The sequence below is a fragment of the Onychomys torridus genome, chromosome 1, assembly GCF_903995425.1.
Source record: "Onychomys torridus chromosome 1, mOncTor1.1, whole genome shotgun sequence".
Classification (NCBI taxonomy): domain Eukaryota; kingdom Metazoa; phylum Chordata; class Mammalia; order Rodentia; family Cricetidae; genus Onychomys; species Onychomys torridus.
The window spans coordinates 82,161,117-82,182,475 of record NC_050443.1 but is presented as its reverse complement, the minus strand read 5'-3'; the positions used below and the strand labels follow the sequence as shown (position 1 = coordinate 82,182,475).

At 37.2% G+C, this 21,359-nt stretch overlaps 2 protein-coding genes across 2 annotated transcripts; one reads left to right on the top strand and one right to left on the bottom strand.

Annotated features, from left to right (window-relative positions):
- The first annotated feature begins 2,414 nt into the window (after positions 1-2,414).
- LOC118576471 (olfactory receptor 52R1-like) lies at positions 2,415-3,362 on the top strand. The gene has a single exon (XM_036176720.1). The coding sequence runs from the start codon at positions 2,418-2,420 to the stop codon at positions 3,360-3,362; it is 945 nt and encodes a 314-aa protein (XP_036032613.1). The 5' UTR covers positions 2,415-2,417.
- An 8,404-nt stretch (positions 3,363-11,766) lies between these two features.
- Positions 11,767-20,694, bottom strand: LOC118572546 (olfactory receptor 51F2). Its single transcript, XM_036172268.1, has 2 exons — positions 20,667-20,694; positions 11,767-12,725 (listed from the first exon to the last, which is right to left on the bottom strand). The coding sequence occupies exons 1-2, from the start codon at positions 20,692-20,694 to the stop codon at positions 11,767-11,769; spliced, it is 987 nt and encodes a 328-aa protein (XP_036028161.1).
- Positions 20,695-21,359: the final 665 nt, after the last annotated feature.

Genomic DNA, 21,359 nt, shown 5'->3' with positions numbered 1-21,359 from the left:
ATGGAAGGAAAAATGATTCTGAGCTAGCAAATGAGAACAGTAAGCACATCTTTTCTGTGATGGTCCGTTGTTGAGGATGATTTGTAAGCAAAAAAGAAGAGACAGACAAAATAGATTTTCAAAGAAATTGTTCATGAGTAGCTGATAGCAAATGGGGAAATTACCAGACTATAGAAGTGTACAAAATAAATAACTCCTGCAGCAAACCTCCAGGACCGAGCCCACTGGTGTTAAGAAGAAATGACATCTCAGAGAAAGTAGCACATCTCAGAGAAGCCCATAGTACAAATTGGAGCTTGGTCCATAGTCTTCAGGCCAGTGAAGTAGCATAGGCCCTAGTTCAAATGTATGTGTGTCTCCAATTCAGTACACAGTTATGTAAATCCTTTTCATATAAGCCTTTATCACAATGAGGCAACAATCTCTACTTGACCCAACCAGGATGGGAATTCTAATAACTCATGGCTAGTAAAAGTGGCAATATGTGCTTCTAGAGGCCCTGACTGTAAGAGATTTGTCTCACACAGATTTAGTATGTAATACTAAATAAATCATTTAATGGTTCTGCATTTACTTTTCTCATGGTAAAATAAAGATGAAGGGGTTTGCATAAGTTAGAAACAATTGATTTTATGCTTTGTAATGCAAACTCTCAAAAGGCAGCAATGCTTTCACAATGGAAAGTTGTGCTTTTAACCAGCATCTCTCCCACTCTCTTCAACAGGAACAAGGAAGGTCTCATCCAGGAAGCTTTTTTTTTGTGAATGGCTGGGATACTCAGTGGTTAGGTCCCAATAAGCTCACTGTGACATACACCAGAAACTGGTGAGAAGAAAGCCCAGATCCAGCTGCACTTTTAAGATGAGAAGATGAGACCTGGAAAGAGAAAACAAAGCGCAAGCCCCAACCCCAGGTGTGTGCTCATGGATCTTCAACACCCTTTAAGTAGGAAGATTTGTTTAAGCAAACACATGGTTAACAACTATTCAAGGCAGTACAATTTCCAACTTAGAGAATGCATTATAAATTCTGAGCCCCAATTTCTGTCAAACCACAAGAAATCAAAGGAAAAATAGAAGGAGGTTAAGCACATTTGTGATCCTGGAAAAAATAAATAAATAAAAACATTTTAAAAAACTCAATTTTAGGCACTAGTTAGACGGGGAAACTACTTTCTTGCTAGAAGTTTGTTTCTATAGAAGGATGATAACTAGAGCTTCCATGCAATAAAACAATCCCCACTGAAGCTAAGGAGAGGGAAGATGTGAGGGAGAAGCAAGAGAAAGCCCCTGTACAGCTCATTTTGAGGAAAGTTGTAACCCACAGTACAATCAGAACAGAGCCAACCCATGTACAACACAAGCAGAGAGGTTTTTTTTTCCCAAAGTACACTGACGCAAGGTAACTTCTAGAAAGATAAAGAAACCTGCCTTGGTGCGGCTCAAAGCAGGGTTAAGTGAGCTGTGGTGAGACATGTAGGATATTGCTACCTAATGAAAAGTATCTGTTGCTACTAAATAAAAAAGTTCTTTTGTCATTTGCATTACAAATATTTATTAAAGTCCTACTCTGTATGAGGCACAGAGGTAACTAAGGTAGAGCAAGGCTCCAGGCTGATTTAATATAAAGAACAGGGCTGGTAAACTGCAACCTGATGGATAAATACAGCTTGTAGGCTTTAAAAATGTAAAATCTTATTGGACTGCATGGACACACATGCATTGATGAGCTGCTTTGTACTCAAGCTTAATGTGATTAGTTGCAATGTAGAGTATACTGCTTATGGAGCCAGGAATATTTTAACTGATCTCTACAGAAAGCATTGCCTGGCTTCTGGTCTAGGAAGATGCGTATAATGATGGTATTGTGTTTAGTTACAGGGTTACACTCAGTCAGTTAGTTCTACTCTTCCCCAAAATCTTCTTTAGGTTTCACTTAGACTTAGTGTTAAGTCATCATCTCTAAATAGATAGGAACATTTAAGCAGTATTGTCTTCCCTGAGAGGGATGTGGTCATATGGGTGAGACTGAATTAACTCATTTGTTGTAAATAATAGAAAGATGAAGCTGACTGCAGCATTATTAGTCTATTTCTATTTCCATTAGTGTAACTTGCTGTCCAAAGTAGATGATATATACTTCCCTGTGGCAATTAATAACATTCCCTGATTTGTTGAGCAAAATTACACTTACAACTCATATGTTCAAAACTTCTCCTGATCAACATGTGACTAAAAGTAATGAGTTACATCACTTCATGTTTCAAAGTTGTTTGTATTAACACAGTTAACCTTTTGGATAAACCCCCAATAGAATCATTCAAAAGATTTATAATAAATAATATTCATTCCATTGTCACCATCTACAGAGAATAGATTGCCTTTGCTGCTGAGAATACAGTAACTAACCATTCTCTCATGGTGGCTTCAAGGAACAACTCTTCCCATCCTCTGTTCTTCATCTTGCTTGGAATCCCAGGGCTGGAGAATTATCAATTTTGGATTGCCTTTCCATTCTGTGTCATGTATATTGTGGCAGTGACTGGAAATGTCACCATCCTGCACATAATCCGAATTGACCACACATTGCATGAACCTATGTACCTCTTCCTGGCCTTGCTGGCTATTACTGACCTGGTCCTGTCTACCTCCACACAACCTAAAATGCTGGCCATACTCTGGTTTCAGGATCATAAGATTGAATACCATGCCTGCCTCATCCAGGTGTTCTTCATACATGCCTTTTCTTCTGTGGAGTCTGGGGTGCTCATGACTATGGCCTTGGACCGCTATGTGGCTATCTGCTTCCCACTCCGACATTCCAGCATCCTGACCACATCTGTAGTCATCAAACTTGGGGCAGCTGTGATGGTCAGAGGGCTGCTGTGGGTAAGCCCCTTCTGCTTCATGATCTCCAGGATGCCCTTCTGCCCCAATAAGGTTATTCCTCAGTCCTATTGTGAGCACATGGCTGTACTCAAGTTGGTGTGTGCTGATACCAAAGTCAATCGTGGATATGGACTCTTTGTGGCTTTTTCTGTGGTTGGCTTTGATATAATTGTCATCAGTGTATCTTATGTGATGATTCTGAGAGCTGTGCTGAGATTGCCCTCAGGTGAAGCCCGTCTCAAAGCTTTTGGTACATGTGCTTCCCATGTCTGTGTCATCCTGGCTTTCTATATCCCAGCACTTTTCACCTTCCTCACCCACCGCTTTGGCCACCATGTTCCCCGAATTGTGCTTATCATGTTTGCTAATGTCTATCTGCTTGTTCCTCCCATGCTCAACCCCATCATATATGGAGTTAGAACCAAACAGATCAGGGACAGGGTCAGCAGAGGCATCTGTAGAAAAGACCCCTGAGACAAGGATCTCAGTAGCTCCAGGAAAATGATCAAAGGACATAATTAACAAATTTTATCAATTCATTAAACATTCTTTGGAAAATAAAAAAGAAAGAATTCTTTCATAAAGAAAATATATCATAAGGTTTAAGTCATAGGAAAGTCTTTAAAATTCTGGTCATACAATTAAACATTAATTTCTTTCAGAATTATCATCTTAAAGCATTTTTAAAGTATGTTTCATTTGAGTCTTTGCAAGAAAATAGTTGAACTTTCTTTCCTACCAAAGCTAAGGGAAATGACTTTTCAGAACATCCTTGAAAGCCTTAGAAAGCTTTCTAGTGAAGTCTTTCCTCAGATGGATAATGGGGAGGAGACATATAAAGCATGCAGTCTTTGGATCTGGTAAAAGACTTAGAAAACTATAGGGGAGAGACTATTAAATTGAATACTGTTTGTTTGAACTAGGTAATCATTTTCTTCAGACTGACAGGCAAACATTCCTGAGGGTAAAATGTCTACACACTGTACACTATAGTTCTCAACCTACTCTAAATTCAGACATATAAATCATTTGCTTGTGAGTAAATGTTTTATATGGTCAAGTTTAGAAACACTTGAAAATTCACTGATGGTAATTTCTACTCCTAAATGTGAGCCATTTTTCTGAATTCCCAGAGATAATATCCTGAGATCTTAATTTTCAAGTCTTTCAGGTAAAGATGAACCCTATGGTGTCCTTGCTTAAAACATGTCAAGACAAGTAATGAAAATCTGTGGAGATTCAGAATTGACTTATGTCATGAATTCTAACCACTCATAAAGATTGAATAAGATCCATAGAGAGGTTTATATCTACATTTAAGATCTGTGGCTCATCTATTCATTTATGTTCCTTGGGTTATTATGTCTCAGCCTTAGATGGTATTTTTGTTTTGTCTTCTATTGCTCTTAAAAGTTCTTCATAGCATAGCATATACATATCTCATAATGTATACAACTTTGTATATTGCTTTGTTAGGTAATTTATCTATGGGTGTTATCTCTTGTCTCCACTGCTCATCACTGAAGATGGTTCTGTTAGTGCATTCAGAGTTGATGTGGAAATAGTGGGGCTTTCTCCAAATATAGAGTGACAGCTGCTGCCTGGAAAATGAGCCCACTGTCTCAGCCACTGCTTCCCAACTCTGGTGACTAGGCAAGATGCTCTTATTATCTTTCTATCATCTAAGGTTTTGTATCACATTCCAGTAAGATCACATCTGGCCCAAAGGTAAATATAATTATAATTTCAGGTAGAATTTTGTTGTTTATATTGTTGGGGTGTCATACATTCTTGTATAATATTAGTTGGACCAGCCTTAATACTTCTCAGGGGCTCAGGAGATAAACTATGAATGGCGAGGACTATTTACCATTTTCGGGAAATGGAATCTCAGCACACCGAGGTCTTTAGTCCATTCACTTTAATTCCTCTGGCATAACATCCTATATACACAGCTTCAGTTCTGTTCTCATGCCTAGCTCCTTTCTTGCCTGATTTCTCTCTATATTTATCTACTTCTCCCTCTAAGTTCTATCTTAATTCTCTCATCTTAATTCTGCCTCATTTAGGTCCTTTTCACCTTGTTCTTATCCAGCTAGGACTTCCCCATCTGACTCTTCATCATCTTCCATCTCGTCCAAACATACACTCTAGTCAAAATCCTCCTTATCCCTCTCCTTTCTCCACCTCTAAGTTCTTCACATCTCTCAGGAGTCCAGCTGTAAACCCAAGCAATAGCAATCCCCTGGTTGAGCAAGGTCACCAGGCTTGAATTCTACAGGGTCACAAAGGTAGTTAAGAATTTTCCACAAGCAGTGACCACCAGGCTTCCAAGGTTAAATGGAGGGGTAGTAAGAATCACATACAGAGGCAGTAATTGTTAATTATCATTTGCAACCCAAAAGAGAAGTGACTAATGGGGAAATGAATTAACTAAAGACTAAATTTGGGTAATATCTAAGAAGAGGGATCTTATGTGCTCCACTATAGTCTTAAACATGATTGGTAGAAAATATTAAGAATCTATAAGTTGCTACATCAATGGGAAAAAATAAAACTGTCTTCTTTCTTCCTGTGGCTCCTATCTGTCCAAGCTCTCTGCCAGTTATCTGCAGGGTGGGGAAAAATGTGCAGTAGAGAGGCAACCTGTGTACAGCTAGATGCCTCTGGTGATAGTTAAAGGGAGATCTGGAACTAGGGGTAAGATTTGGGAAAGGAGGAAGTTAAACTTAATTGACACACCCACCACGCCTTCTCAAATGGGTAGTCTGGACACTTAAGTCTGTTCTTAGAGAGTTCAGAGGTATCTCTGATAAGGTACTTTCCTCCATCTGGGAATGGATCTGGCTGGATGCTGCCAATGATGATAATTACGGGGAGGCTTGAACTGGGGTTCTGGCTGTGCATAGCTGTCAGCGCAGAAGGTTATCTAAATATTCCTTTAGTAGAGGGGAAATGGTGCCCAATAAATGATGGAAAAGCTATAATAGCACACAAGAAACTCATAGCAGGAAACGGCTGATAATCAAAAAACAAATATCACCAAGGCTCCTTGAGCCTCAGCTTGACCTCTGGAAAGCCCTTGGCTTCTTCCAGGTATTAGCTTTGTCATAATCAGCTGAAATCCTACTTTGTATATTTTTGCAGCTTGCAGCAATACATACTGCAAACAAATGCCAAGAAAATATATGAACCCTAGCTGAAGAACTGTTGTTAGTGAACTGAGCCCCCATAACATGAATACATTTGTATTCTAGTTCCTAATACTTCTGAATGTGATCTTTCTTGGAGAAGAGTCATTGCATATGAACTTAGTTACAGAAACAAAATGTCATACCAGTCTATAGTGAACTGCTCCTCTGATGTAACTGGAGACCTTGTATACATGAGGAATTTGATACAGACAAACACACAGTATTAATACTATACAGACAAGGAGACACCAAGTTGATGCACCTAAAATCAAAGATTTTTTTCAAGTCAACAAAGCCAGGAGCAACATAAGAGATAAAGGTCAGAAAAGGAATCAATTCTCTTGACACTGTGATTGTGAACTTCACATTCCAGAACTGCAGCACAATTAAATTCTGTTCTTCAAGTCACTCTGTATAACATGTTGTAGAAGTGTTGGGATAATAATATAAGAAATATGTTTGTATTTTCCCTGATAAATTTGCATCTATAAATTACTATGTCCCATCTGGCTTGGAAGGCTTTTAAACAGGGTTTCAATTAAATTGTTTCTACAAACAAATCCTTCAAAACATTTGTCAAGGACTTCCCATTCACTAAAATTGAGCTTGGATTTATGTAAAGACAAATGAATTTGTTACAAAAATTGATTAAGAAATGAACAATCACTCCAAGTATGCAATTAACTATCAGTAAAGCAATCAGTACAATGCAACGACAACTTTTTTCCTAGAAGAAATGAAATCTGTAGGAAATAAAGCAAACTGATTCTCAACTTCTAGCTTGAGGTTGAACATATATTTATATGAGATGAACATATAATTAAAAATATTAACACAAGGCTAAAACTATAAAGTTTATAGTCAAAGTTAATACTTAGCCTCTCCCTTTCCTCTCACTTGCGCCTTCCATAAGGGTGGTCAGTTGTGTGTGTGTGCAAATGCACATCTCTGTGCAAATGTACTTGCATATGTAGACAAGTGTGTGGATACCACAGAACCACAACTGACATTGTTTTAGACACTGCTCTCCATTTTCATTGTGACAGGGTTTTTATTTTTATTATTATTAATCAATTTTTTCATTTATTTTTCATCTCAAGTGCAGTTTTCCATCCACTTCTCCTCCCTTTCCTCTCCTCCAGCCTCCCTTTTTCCCTCCACCAACCCACTCCCCCTCTGTTTCTGTTCAGAAAGGGGCAGGCCTCCCATGGGTGTCAACAAAGCATGGCATATCAAGTTGATGTAGGACTATGCTCCTCCCTTTGTATTAAGGCTGAGCAAGGCAACCCAGTATGGGGAATAGGCTCCCAAAAGCCAGCTCAAGTGTTAGGAACAATCCCTGATCCCACTGCTAAGAGTCCCACAAATAGACCAAGCTAAACAACATGACAGGGTTTTTCAGTGGCCTGGATTCTTTATATAGCCTAGGCTATCCGAGGAACCACTTGTCTCGATATCCCTGGATCGTTAATTACAAAAGCATGCTACTATGCCTAGCTTTTATTTATTTTATTTTTTATATTTATTTATTTTATGTGTATGAATATTTGGCCTTCATGTATGTCTGTGCACCACATGCATAGAAAAAGGCATTGGATTCCCTGGGACTAAAGTACAAGATTAAGCCAGCCAAAGTCCCAGCATGGATAGTGGAGGGACTCATGAAGTCCCACCCCTAGCTGAGAAGCTACTTTCATTTGATGCATGCTAGGGAAGGAAGAGTAAATTTTCTTCAGGGATGCAATCCTGGAAAGGCTATCCTTGCTCCAGTAGATGGTTCTATAGTCATGCAATAGTGATACCACTAAATGGGCATGGTAAGCATAAGAGAAAATACAAGAACACATCAGGTTGAGAGGGAAAGTGGTAGGGAGAATACAGAAGAAATTAAAGGAGAGGAAATGGGAGTGTATTTGATTAAAACAATACACTTATATGCATTGTAAAATTCTCAAACAATAAAAAATACCCAGATTAACAATATCAAAAACAACAAAACAGACCAAACATGGATTCCCATGACAGCAGGAGTAAATAATGACTCATGATATGACCAGATCTGTGAATCTATATGCTTTGAGTTTATCTCATTATCATTTATTTCTAGAGCATCAATAACAAATTATTTTGCCTTATTTTCTAATCACTGTTACAACAACCATACCTCCATGGTCAATTTCAACTGCTAATATGATTGCATTAAGACATGAGACTCATGAGGGATCTTAATGTGGCATACCTTTGAGTGTGTCTATATGATGGTATTTCCATAACTGAGGGGAAGTCCAACCCTAAATTTGGATAACCATAGATTATGGGCTGGGATGCTGGAGTCAATAAAGGGGGTGAGGAAGCTGGCTCAGTAACAGCATTCATCTTTTTCTGATTCCTGGAGGCTGTAGTCATGATGTAACCAATTACCTCACACTTCTTCCACAGTGCCTTCCTTATTTGATGGTTGCTATCACCAGAACCCTGAGTCAAATAAAACTTCAAGTTGATTCTTGTCATGTGTTTGGTAACAGCAACAATAAAAGTAACCAATAAACATGCAATCATAAGCTGGATAAGCTCTGGAGAACTTGAAAACACCTCATGATACACCAGCACCATGCACCTTTTGTGTTTTTCCTAGCTAACACGGAGAGTGTGAGACATCCAACATCACTTCTTAATACTCATTTATGAATAATCCAGATGTGTGGAGGAAATTAGGGAGCTGTGAGGTAAACTCTGTCCACAGAGAAATAAGATCTGACTTGTAAATCATTTCCTTTTAATTTCCTGGGTAGACAATCATCAAGCATATTTGATAAACATGCAGACGTAGTTATGCAAGATTAGGCAATATCCATTTGTAATAGTGCCTAGCTTGTTTTGATTTGCCAACTCTCGGTTCCACATTTCTTTTCTCTGTTCTATAATAATGCTGTGGACATAGTAACATTTTTTTTTCTTTTGCTATCTGATACAGTGTTAATTCTTGTCTGTCGATGGTAGTGAAGAAACACAGGAAGGAGAGCTTCTCTACCTAATTTCTTTGTAATTTGCTGGAGTGATGTTAAAAGATAAGCTTTTGATACAGTTGATGGTCATGCATTCTTTTCCTAAGAAAAATTTCCAGCAGTGCACAACTCTCTTCAACACTAAACCACTGACATTGTTCTCTACCTATCCTCTGTGACAGCAACGGCTAAACCAGAAGACTCATGTACATAATGAACAGCACTCTGACTGGGGTAGCTTCTTCTACATCTATTCTGCCCTTGGTATGTGCATGTACCTTAAAAGCTCCATATAACAAAAAATCTGGGAACCTGAGCACACAACGTCATGCTGAGAAGATGGCCTGTCACCAGCTGTCTGATCCATGTAGAAAGCATCTACAACTTTCAGGCACAGCAGTGCTCTCCTCCCAGTAGCATCTTTGTATGGAAAGACCTTTTCTGGCAATAGGGAGGGTGGGTATCTTTTCAAGTGTCAAAAATAAGACACCTCCATGACTTCATGGGCACAGAACAAAAGGAGAGCTTCACCTTAGTAGCTGCATCTTGCCACTCGTTGTTCCTTATATCTATGTCCACTAGATTATGTAGTTCTGGTTAATCAATTTCCTTATTACTTTGCTTCCATGTTAATGATTGTTTATATCGAATTCTACCTGTTCAAACTGATGTGTGTTTTCTGTCTGCACACTGGACTCTGACACTGCATCTAACACAGCATCTTAGTCTTAGCTTCTATTTGACATGAGTCTTCTCCCACTCATGCCCTACAGTCACAGTATTGCCACTATAGGCAAATTGTAACTAAGACTCTATTGCCTATGCTCAGAGGCTGGGTATAATCTTTGGATTGAAATGGCAGGCTAAATTAGGAAGACCCTCACTTGTAATTGACCTGGCAAATTTCCTTCCAATTTTTTTTTTTTTTAGAGACAGGGTTTCTCTGTGTAGCTTTGTGCCTTTCCTGGAACTCACTTTGTAGACCAGGCTGGCCTTGAACTCACAGAGATCCGCCTGCCTCTGCCTCCCGAGTGCTGGGATTAAAGGCGTGCGCCACCACCAACCAGTGCCTTCCAATTTTACCTGCAAATAATAACTCTAAAAATTATGGAACTTACTATTAGCATCAGAAAACTTGAAAAAAAGAAATAGTTAATTAGACTTTCCAATTGAAAATCAAATCAAAGGGATTCCTTTCTGTAGGAAAAAAACTATACACATAAATCATACAATGCAAAATCTCAGAGAGATGGTTTAATGAAAAGGGAGTCAGAGCTATTTGATAAATGGCTGAAATGGTCTTTGGGGGAAGATCTTATAAAGTGGGAATATTGAAAAAGAGTAAAGTAATGGAAAATATTATACTTTATATGTAATATATGTAAAAATGTTCTTACTTCTGAAACAGTTAACTGTTGACTTTTTATTACATAGCTTCCAAATATTTAAATCTTCCAGTGTCCCAGGCCAGTAAATAGCTTTCTTATTTTCTATCAGAAATTTAATTTTTCCTATTGTGGGACACACAAAAAATCAAACCTCCACATTGTATCTCACACATGATATCTTTCCTCCAAAAGAACTGCCCAACCAGTTCCCACTGCACCCATGCCAATCACCGTTTAGTTTTAACCAAAGCCAGAGCCAGCAAGGAAACTTATTAACATCTCAGGAGAAAATAAGCTATCTGCTGAAAGTACTAGGAAAAAAAACTGCCAACTTGTATTGACTGAAACCAAATGAGTCTCAACCACCAAAATGGATAATTATGGTTTCTCACTCCTATTCACAGAATGCACCAACTGAACATAAGTCCTGGTCTATGTGAAGTGAATTGCAATGCCAATACCAGTATAAGATAAAAATTATCTAATGTTTTCCCACAAATATATGAACCCATATATAAATTTTAGACAAAGGAATATCTGGACCCTTTGATGACTCTTGAATGTAAGCTGTAATTTATCTAATAATAAGCACCTAAATAAATTAATCATTTTTGTTTTAAAATTATTAAAAGGATTGATTACTAGAACTTTAGAAAAAAATTTTATTTTATAGTGAGCCCAATAACTTCAGATCTACTGTGATTATCCTTCAGCTGCTTAAGCATAGAACTGAGATTAATATAATTAGCATCTGAGAAAAATCTCAGATTTTATCTAGATCTGTTTTCTTCAGTATATAATAAAAGACAAGACAGATTCACTGATACAAGACTCAAAGTTAAATGCTGGTATGTATTTTAGGATTTAATCAATAATATAGTAATTTAGGAAGCAGTGAGAAAATCAACAATTTTCAGTAAAACATATAAAACTGATTAAAATAATTTTCTGTATAATTAAAAATAAAACAACTGACTCTTCTACAATTTCCCACACTAAATTCATATTTAATTTTCTGGAGAATATGATTTATTACTTATACAGATTAATAGTGCTATTGATAAATATGAGAAGTTATTCACCTACAGTAGTTCATGTTATATTAAAATTATAATTTAAATGGCATTAATATAAATTTATTGACAGAGAAAGTGAATAAGCAATTATTATACGATTTAAAAATTCCATAGCTTGACATCTTAAAAGTATTTTGGGTTACTTTGAGTAAAATTACCTCATTCTATAAAATTATTTATTCTTAAATGTTCTTTTCTACTGAGATCATTATTGTTTAGATTTGGCTCTGCTTGTGATTGAAAACCTTGATAATAGCCTTTCGAATTTGCTTTGTCTTCACACTGTAGATGATAGGGTTGAGCACAGGAGGAATGAGCAGGAAGACATTGGCCATGATGGTGTGAACAAAGGCAGGTGCTGAACGGCCATAGCGGTGTACAAGAGACAAGCTGATGAGAGGGATGTAGAAGATGGCTACAGCACTGATGTGGGATATGCATGTATTGAAGGCTTTCTGTCGCTCCTCTGAGGAAGCAATGCTGAGGACTGATCGAATGATCAGTACATAGGAGAGCAAGATACATGGGCAGTCAAACCCTGTAGTGGAGAACAGTGCAAACAGACCAAGAACGCTATTGATTCTGTTGTCCGTACATGAGAGCTGAATGAGATCAACATGGTAGCAGTAGGAATGTGAAAGAACCAAAGATCTGCAGAAGGACAGCCTCTTAACAAACAGCACGACTGGCAACATGACAGCAACATTCCTTATCAGCACAATTATGCCGATCTGGGCAATCCTGCTATTGGTAAGAATTGTGGTGTATCTTAGTGGATCACAGATGGCCACAAAACGATCAAAGGCCATGGCCAGCAGAACCCCAGACTCCATAAAAGTAAACCCATGGAGAAAGAACATCTGGGCAATGCAAGCATTTAAGTTGATCTCTCGAGCTTCAAACCAGAGAACACCAAGTGTAGTGGAAAGCGTGCACAGAGACAGGCTTAGGTCTGTGACTGAAAGCATAGAGAGGAAATAGTACATAGGCTCATGAAGGCTGTGCTCACGAAGGATCACCAGCAGGATCATGCTGTTCCCAGAGAGGGCAATTATGTACAGGAGACAAAAGGGAATGGAGATCCAGACCTGAGCTGCTCTCAGACCCGGGATACCAGTGAGGAGAAAGGTCGGAGGCTGGGAATTGGTATTATTGAAGATGAGCATAATGGAGGCTGGGAAAAGAAGGGTAATTAGACAATTGAATGAGTTTACCACATAAACATCTCTCTGGTACTTAGTCAATACTGCTTAATTATTAAAGAATTTTAATATTTCCTGATATCCTAGAACTATAGGCTTCTCTTCCAGCACATGTATTTTGCATTGAAGCAATTATATCTCAGTAATTGAATCATTAATTGCACTACTACTTTAACAAATCACTGCCTGACTCTTAAGAGAAACGTTAGAGAAAAAATAAGAAAGATAGAAAAGGACCTAACAGAACAGAATGTAAGGAAAGACAGACAAAGAAAGAGAAGGAGAAAGAGGAAGAGAAACAGGGAAAAAGAGGGAAAGGGAAGAGAGAGGGGAAGGGAGAAAAACATCCTTGCCCTTATTTTTAATGCAAAAAAATTAAAGACTGTGTTATAACAAATGACACAGTATACTATTGAAATCCAGAGGTTTTGTACCAGAACATATACAATGTGTCAGATGCTATTGTTTTCTTATCTATATTTATCCGATCATCAAAACTGTTCAAGGAAGTAAAACTTCTCCTCTTCCTCTCTCATACATATATAGAGGGTGGGGAACTAGGTAACTCTCCCCAAAGTATGCAATTAGGCAACAAAATAGATGTTCTATATCTTACACTATTTCCTTACACTCCTTATAGGTCAGAAATGCATAGGAGAAGCCTATCTACCACCCAGGATGACAAAGTTACTGAAGAACTGTTTTTAAGTATGTACTTTTCCAGAGACATACTGTAGTCAATATGCTTCCTTAGGTGTAGATTACTATGTGTTAAATATAATCCCAGGTAAATTGTGTAGATGTGGCATTCTTTAGTTTTTCTGGAAAGTGACCTTGGTATCTGTGCTCCATTATGTGCCAAGACATCCAAGCTACACTGTCAACAGAAGCTGATGAATCCAGTGGTCCATTTTAGTGACCATCAAATTCTTAGTGTATGCTGTTGAAGATTCCTCCTAAAAAATTTCTCTCCCCATCCTCTTAGGAAGCTAGTATCTATTAGTTGTTTCAAGACAGTAGATTCCTTCTTTCTTTTTGTTTTGCTTTTGTTTTCTCCTGGTAAAACCATTTTTGTAGTTTTATCTATGTCTTTTTCTGACATCGATCCTCTGCCTATTGTCAAGTCATTTTATAAAAAAGTACCTTGCTCATTTTCATGACTTCTAATTCATCTACAGAAAGACAAATTTCAAGTAAAGACTGAAATTCCAATTCTGGTTGCCGGAATCTAAATGTGAAAATAAAAGTTCTTTGAGAAAAATCTGCATGGCTTCTCATAAATAAAAGTATCAACATGTTATGAATTTCATCACTCTGTCATACTCAATTGCTTTCTCCCATAATTTATATCACCATATAAATACATTATATATAATAGAATCATATATTATTATTTTCACAGAAATGACCCAGCTTTTAGAAATATTACTGCTATGTTTTATTTATTTAACTGGCACCATTTCCAGTCAATTATCAAAACACTTTTACTCAAGCTTTAGTATTTCTTTCTATATCTATCTCAGCTCCCCTGAACACAGTATATCTTATAAATTTTTGTACAATCTAACATAAACTATTAAATTAGCTTATAAATAATTACAATTTGTTGTTTTCTAAGGATAATACTAGGATATTGGTATAAGATGGAATGCCCCCAAAGCAGAGACAACTACCACTATCAGTTAGTATTTTATCCATATCAGAAAAAAAATAAGTGACTCAGGAAAACGATCTTTTAAACTGAATAACATTAGAAAAACTACATATCAGCATGTAAGTGAAAATTATAACCTAATGAATATACATTTATTAGAAAAGATATTTATTCAAGTTATCAACATAAAAAACTAGGAAACTATTAAATCAACATCAAAATAGACAATCAATAAAGATAAGTTGTTAATATAAATTCATTGACAATAAAGCCAGTATTATATGAACTTTTTAAAACCTCATCCAGAGCCAGGCAGTGGTGGTGCACACCTTTAATCCCTGCACTCAAGAAACAGAGACAGGTAGACCCCTGAATTCAAGGCCAGCCTGGTCTACAGAACAAGCTTCAAGATAGCCAGGACTACACAGAAAAACTGTTTTAAAAAATGAGAAACAAAAACAAAACAAAAAACTCATCTAGAAAAATAATGTAAAAGATAGTTAATATATAATTAAATAAATATATATTTAAATATGATAGAATCGTATGTGAAAAAGTATATGCATGTATATATACACATATATAGTATGTATGAAGTAGTTATTTTGATAAGAAACATCAATTATCAAATTGACATAGGGATAAAATGGCAGGGAAAAATGAAAGAAAGAATATGAAGCCATATCTCAGTCAGCATCAAATAAATCCAATATCTGGGAAAGACTGGCCACTAATTTGCAATAAACTAAATTGTGTCTAATGAGGGTGAGGGAGTTAGACACAGGAAGCCATAACACTAAATACACTATCTATACCCAAGACTAGATGTCAGGTTAAACCTGTCAGAGAGCTTACTTCCTGACAAAGGAAAAAGGGATACAGAAATGACCCCAATCTCAAAGCTAAATGAAAAGCAAAAAAGAAATAAAATACATGGTGAATGTCACTTTTAGGACTGCTTGAATAATGACAATTCTGGTTACTTTCCCCATCTTTGATGATGTCACCTGGAAAGAAACATGTCTGCCATCTTCCTGCTGATGCACTTAATTCCAACACCCCGTGGGTTGTTCTCTTCCACCTCACACCTGTGGTCCTTCTGCTGTCGGCATCCCTCTCCACTCTCCTCTTTTGTCTGGTTTCTCCCACCCTCCAGTTAGACCTCAGCAGACTATTTCATGGGCTCTGTTGTAAGGGTCTTAGTGTCTTACCTGACCCTAGTGTTTTACCAACAAAAGGACCAGTGCACTTCCCACATATATGTACGGTTTGCTCTAGTGGCTCATGGATCTGACCCTCTAACAAGCATCCCAGCATGTACATCAAGCCTGTTGTCAAAAGGCCCATGAGACTCCAAAGAGGTGTGACAAGGAAAATTACCCAGGAGGCTCCTCATACTGCACTAACCAGGTCAAAATGCCTGTTTACTTCTGCCTCTCGTTTTACTATCTCCATAATATGTTTGAATATAAGTGTTCTTTGCTTTTCCATTACCTTCAGATTATGATTTTTGATAGAGTTCAGAAAAAGAACTATCATGAACTTTCCTCCTTCTCTTTTCATTCTTCCTCAAATTGAACTACCATACCATTAATGCTTTTCTCAACAATACATCTAAACTAACATACATACTCATAGCTACTATTTCATGTTTGTGTTTAAGTTTTTAATTAACTTCTGACTGGAATACAATTTAAATTTCAGTTGACACAGACATTCAGCATGTTGTGTCCATTTGTAATCTGAGCCACTTGGGAGAAAAAGTCAGGAGAATTAGGAGTCTGAGTTTATCCTTGGTTACATACTCAATTCAAGGACAGCTTGAGTTACATAAGACTCGTCTTTAAAAAATGAATTTTTAAATATAAAATAATAACTAAGATAGAATTAACCAAGTGTCTAAGAAAGAATGACTCAAGCCAGTAGTGAGAAGAGAGCTAACTCTTTCTTAACAATGACTCAGTTGTTCATTGTTATGTAAATTTTGTTTAAATTTATTTTAAACCATGTTTTTCTGAAGCAAATTTTTTTCTTAGAATTCAAATTGTAGCTACAAAAGGATAAGCTTTCTTCATTACCTCACTATTGACTTATGACGGTTTATAAAAAAATTAAATCTTTGTACCTCATGGTTTGCATATCAATGCCCATATCTTGTTAATATGAACAACATGATTTGGGGTCAGAACTAGGGCCTGTGTTCTGAGTTTCTAACATCTCCCCTTCTCTGAGGTCATACCTTGTGCAGGATTTTAACACTCTCTGCAGATTACATGCCATGTCAATTTCACTCCTGTATTTACATTGGGAGGTTTCTGAGTTCATGTCACTTGTACTTACTTATTATAGGTTCAGTGTATTGGATACTTATTTATTCATTGCAGCACCTGCTCCAGATTCTAATGTGATTCAGAGAAAAAAAAATGCACAGAAAAGATCATTTTTCTGTATTCTTGCTTGTATAAACCCTCTACTTTTTCTGTTATGTTTATACTTAGTTTGAAAATGTAAGGATCTGTGCCATGATGGTTTTACCTGAGCATATTCTAGGTCTAGGTTAATATAGTGGACATGACTACTGGCCCTCTTGATAACTACAGATCATGTAGTCTTACCTACTAAATTTTATTAAGCCATAAATATGTTCAGGCAAGTTATTTAAAATGTTACAAATATTATATCTAGGTCTTACTTTTTTTCCATTCTTGGAACATTGTTGATGTTCACTTGATAAAATGTAAAAATAATAGACTTAATCTGTGACTGACAGATTTTTTATGTACACTGTAGATGTACATTGACATCTCATTGTAATTTCTTTTCATTTTTTAATGAATAAGAGTTCTGTGCATATTTTCATCTCCAAATTGGCTATTCACTAACTTTCTTTGTGAAATTTCTGTTTAAACAAGTTGCTTATGCCTTTAATAAGCTGTCTTCTTTTCTATGAGTAGATCATGGGCTTTCTCTGTCATATAGTTTCATTTATGAACATTATCACCATGTTTTGCATTTTCATTTTTATAATTGAACATTCTTTCTTTTGATGAAGTCTGTTGTTGGTTCTATTTCTTTTCTTGTTGTAGCTAATGCCTTTTGTATTCTTTAGAATTCCTTTCAGAAAAGCTTCCTCAGGCAGCTGGAGGGAGCAGATGCAGAAACCCACAGACAAACATAAAGCAGAGAGAGCCCAAATTGAAGATCTACATAGGATCCTTCCCACTGGAGCTCAAGGAACCCCTCAAAAGATGGAGAGGAAGAATGTAGGAGCCAGAGGGTACAAGAACATCAGGAGAATATGGTCCACAGAATCAACTAAAGAGGGCCCATATGAGCTCAGGGAAACTGAAGTGACAATCACAAAGCCTGCATAGGTCTTTTCTAGGTCCTTTGCAAATATGTTTGTTGGTTTGGTATTTTTTGTGGGACTTCTCTAACAAGAGGAGTTGGAGTGTCTCTAACTTTTTCAACTGCTCTTAGGATACTTTTTCCTCCTACTGTGTTGCCTCACCCATCCCTGTGTCTCCAGTCTTATTGTAACTTGTTATGTGCTATGGAATAATCCTTCTGTACACTGTGAATATGCATTACTCTCATTAGTTAATAAAGAAGATGACTGGCAAGTAGCTAAACAGAATTAAATTGAGTGAGAGAGCCAAACTGAGAATTCTGGGAGGAAGAAGGGCAGAATCTAGAGTTGCCAGCCAGACACAGAGGGTGCAGGAGATAAATGTGTCATGCTAATAAAGGTACCATCACATGGCGGAGAGTAAATAAGGATTACGGGTTAACTTAAAATATGAGTTAATAATAAGCCTGAGCTATTGGCCAGGCATTGTAATTAATATTAAGCCTCTGAGTGGTTATTTGAGAGTGGCTATGGGACAGGAAAACTCCACCTACAGAGGTAAATTAGGTACAAGCCTTTAGAGTCAGGCCAGGTGGCAGTGGTGCACGCCTTTAATCCCAGCACTTGGGAGACAGAACCAGGCAGATCTTTGTGAGTTCAAGGCCAGCCTGGTCTATAGAGTGAGATCCAAGATAGGGACCAAAACTAAAAAAAAAAAAAAAAAAAAAAAAGGACTTTAGAATCACAAAGGCAAGATAAATAACAGAATGTTTTCTCTAATTTTGCCAAATACAAATGGACTAGATATTGTAACTGTACTTGATAACTGATTTGTTGTATATAAGTTTACTACATTAAAGTAAAAACTTTCCTTTTTAATTAGGGGGAAATTCTGTGGCATAACCCTTCTTTATACTGTGAAAATGCATTGCTCTCATTATTAATAAAAAACTGATTGGCCAATAGCTAGGCAGCATTTTTCAGGACAGAGAGAAAGCTGGAAAGAAGAAGAGTAGAGTCTGAGGAGTCTTGAGTCAGACACAGAGGAAGCAGGACATGTAGAAAATTAGGTTACAAGCCATGAGCCACATGGTAGAACTTTGATAAGAAATATAGGTTATTTTAAATTGTAATAGATAGCTAGTAACAAGGCTGAGCTATTGGCTGAGCATTTATAATCCATAATAAGCCTCTGTGTGGTTATTTGGGAGCAACTACCTGGACACATAAAAACTCTGCCTACAGTTATGTCATGTTTGTTTGATATCTCTGGAATGCCTGCTTTTTTCTGAAGGGAAATGGAGGAGATCTGAGGGAAAGGAGAGGTAGGAGGTGGGGGATACAGGAATGGATGGAGAGAGAAGCACCTGCAATTGGAAGTATATTATGAAAGAAGAATTTTTAAAAAGGAATTCCTTTTTTTTACAGGCTCCTGAAAACTTATGCATACCATTATTGCTTTAAGCAATAATTTTAACTTTAGTTTTATGTTTATTTTGTTTCTCATATAATTTTTTTAACATTTAGGTAAAAGTTAAAGTACATTATTTAATACATATAACCAGCATTTCTAGCACTACTGCAATATCTGTTAATTGCAATGGCTCCCCTATATATAATCAATTAATTACACATTGAAGCAATTTCTACTTTCTTCACCAATAAAAGAACCTACTAGCATAAATATAAGATCCACCATAAGTTACATGTGATACTTGAGAAATTGTTAGACAGTCTCCATCTAGAAAAAAAATTCACATAAAAATTATACTTAATCAATCAAACTAAGAGTTGGGGACTCAGTGCCCATGGATTCATATACAAAAAACAAAAAACAAAAACAAAAACAAAAACCTCCCATGCCTAAGGTTCAGAAAACAGTGCAGAAAAGAGAACTGGAGGATTATAATAAAAGCCAGAGATTAGAGTTTGCTGTGAGAATATGTCTCCTAGTAATTTCAGAAGCTATGTCCATAAAATCTCACCACCATGACTGCCTAAATATGAGCTGAACAAGAACAACAATAGACAGCCAAAGTGGACAGGCAAAAGCCCATGAGGTCTCTTCCCTACACAAAGAACTATAGGCAAGCAAGCAATGTTGAGGGTGGAAAAAGGTTTTCCCAGGGAAAAGAACACCAATTGGTTATCCAATACCAAACGTCAACCTTGAAAACATACAAGTAACATTATTCAGGCTGAATAGGTTATATCTAGGAATGTATATGTATATACAAATACTTTATGCATACAGTAACAGTAATAGAAAAAAAGAGTCTATGAGTTTGAAAGACAGATGATGAAAGAGAGCAAGCAGGGGCATATGGAGGTTTGCAGGAGGAAAGAGAAAAATGTAATTATATTATACACTCAAAAATAAGAGAAAAATAAAAAAAAACAGTTCTTAAAATTCTATCAGTTTAGTTGTATCATGGATGATGAAAAGGCTCATGAGACTGCACCCCTCCCAGGACATTTTGGAAATTAATGGTTATTAGGGGATGGGGTGCTATTTTCTTTTAGTAGGTTAGCCATAGATAAGGTGCCCTTGCTCAACTAAATTACCTCCCATCTACACTCAGTAAGTGACTTGTTAAACCCAGTAAACCACAGACAAAAATACATGAAAGTAAGAAGAGATACATGAAGTGCTCCAATGTGAGACGCAGAATGGGGGAGTAGAATGGAGATAAAATGGCTAGTATTCATGTTATAATGTAGAGAATTATCAATCAATAAAAATTGTCATGCATTCATACAATTATTTGTATGCTAAACTTCATTAAAAATTAATGTAAAGGAAAGACCTGCCTGATGCCACTTGGATCAGGTGGGTGGAAGCCACCCACAGGCCAACCTGTGTCCTCAAGGCCTGAGCTGGCTGAAGACATTCACAAGTCCATCCAGTGCCTTGTGACGCCAGGCAGGAGGGTGTCATTGTGATGAGCAAATGTGTGGTGGAGAAATGGGAGTGAAAGAGAAATGGAATGGCCCATGTGCTATGGAAAGAGGTAAAACAGACAAAGCAAAGGAGATGTGGAGCAGGATGATATGGGTAGCCTGCTTGCCACCCAGAGACATATGATATATGAGCCCAGGTTGCTGCCAAGAGCCATGTCTGGATCCCTGGTCCTACAGCAGCTGGGGTCAGTATTAACATCCATGACCCATGTTGCCACCAAAGACTGTGTGGATGCCCCAGTCTAGACCACCAACTATGGCTATGTTGGTGTCTAAGGGCCCTGCTGCCACAGGGACCATGCCAATCTTTGTGACCTGCATTGCTCTCCTGTAGCCATGATGTTGCCTGCAGACCTCTATAAGTAACCAAAGACCCCCCCCAAAAAAAGGGTACAAATAAATGACATTGTAATTTATAGGTCCTATAGACACAGGGGCAGATGTAACAATAACTGCCCCAAATTGACCTCTTTAGGAGGTAAATGTTTTCAGCTCTTAGGGATTGAAACTTTATCTTGGGTAAAACAAAGTATAAGATGGGTTGAATCAAATGTATGGGGCCAGAAGGGCAGAGAGGAAAACTAAAGCCATATGTGGCTAATATAATAATAATTTATGGGAGCTTGATTTGTTACAGCAATG

Excerpts from the sequence above, each read along its gene's own strand:
- LOC118572546 (XM_036172268.1), bottom strand. The coding sequence starts at position 20,694 with ATGACACCCTCCTGCCTGGCGTCACAAG. Across the intron at positions 12,726-20,666 it reads CTCCTGCCTGGCGTCACAAG|CCTCCATTATGCTCATCTTC; the intron begins GCACTGGATGGA and ends TTCTTTTCCCAG.
- LOC118576471 (XM_036176720.1), top strand. The coding sequence starts at position 2,418 with ATGGTGGCTTCAAGGAACAACTCTTCCCATCCTCTGTTCTTCATCTTG.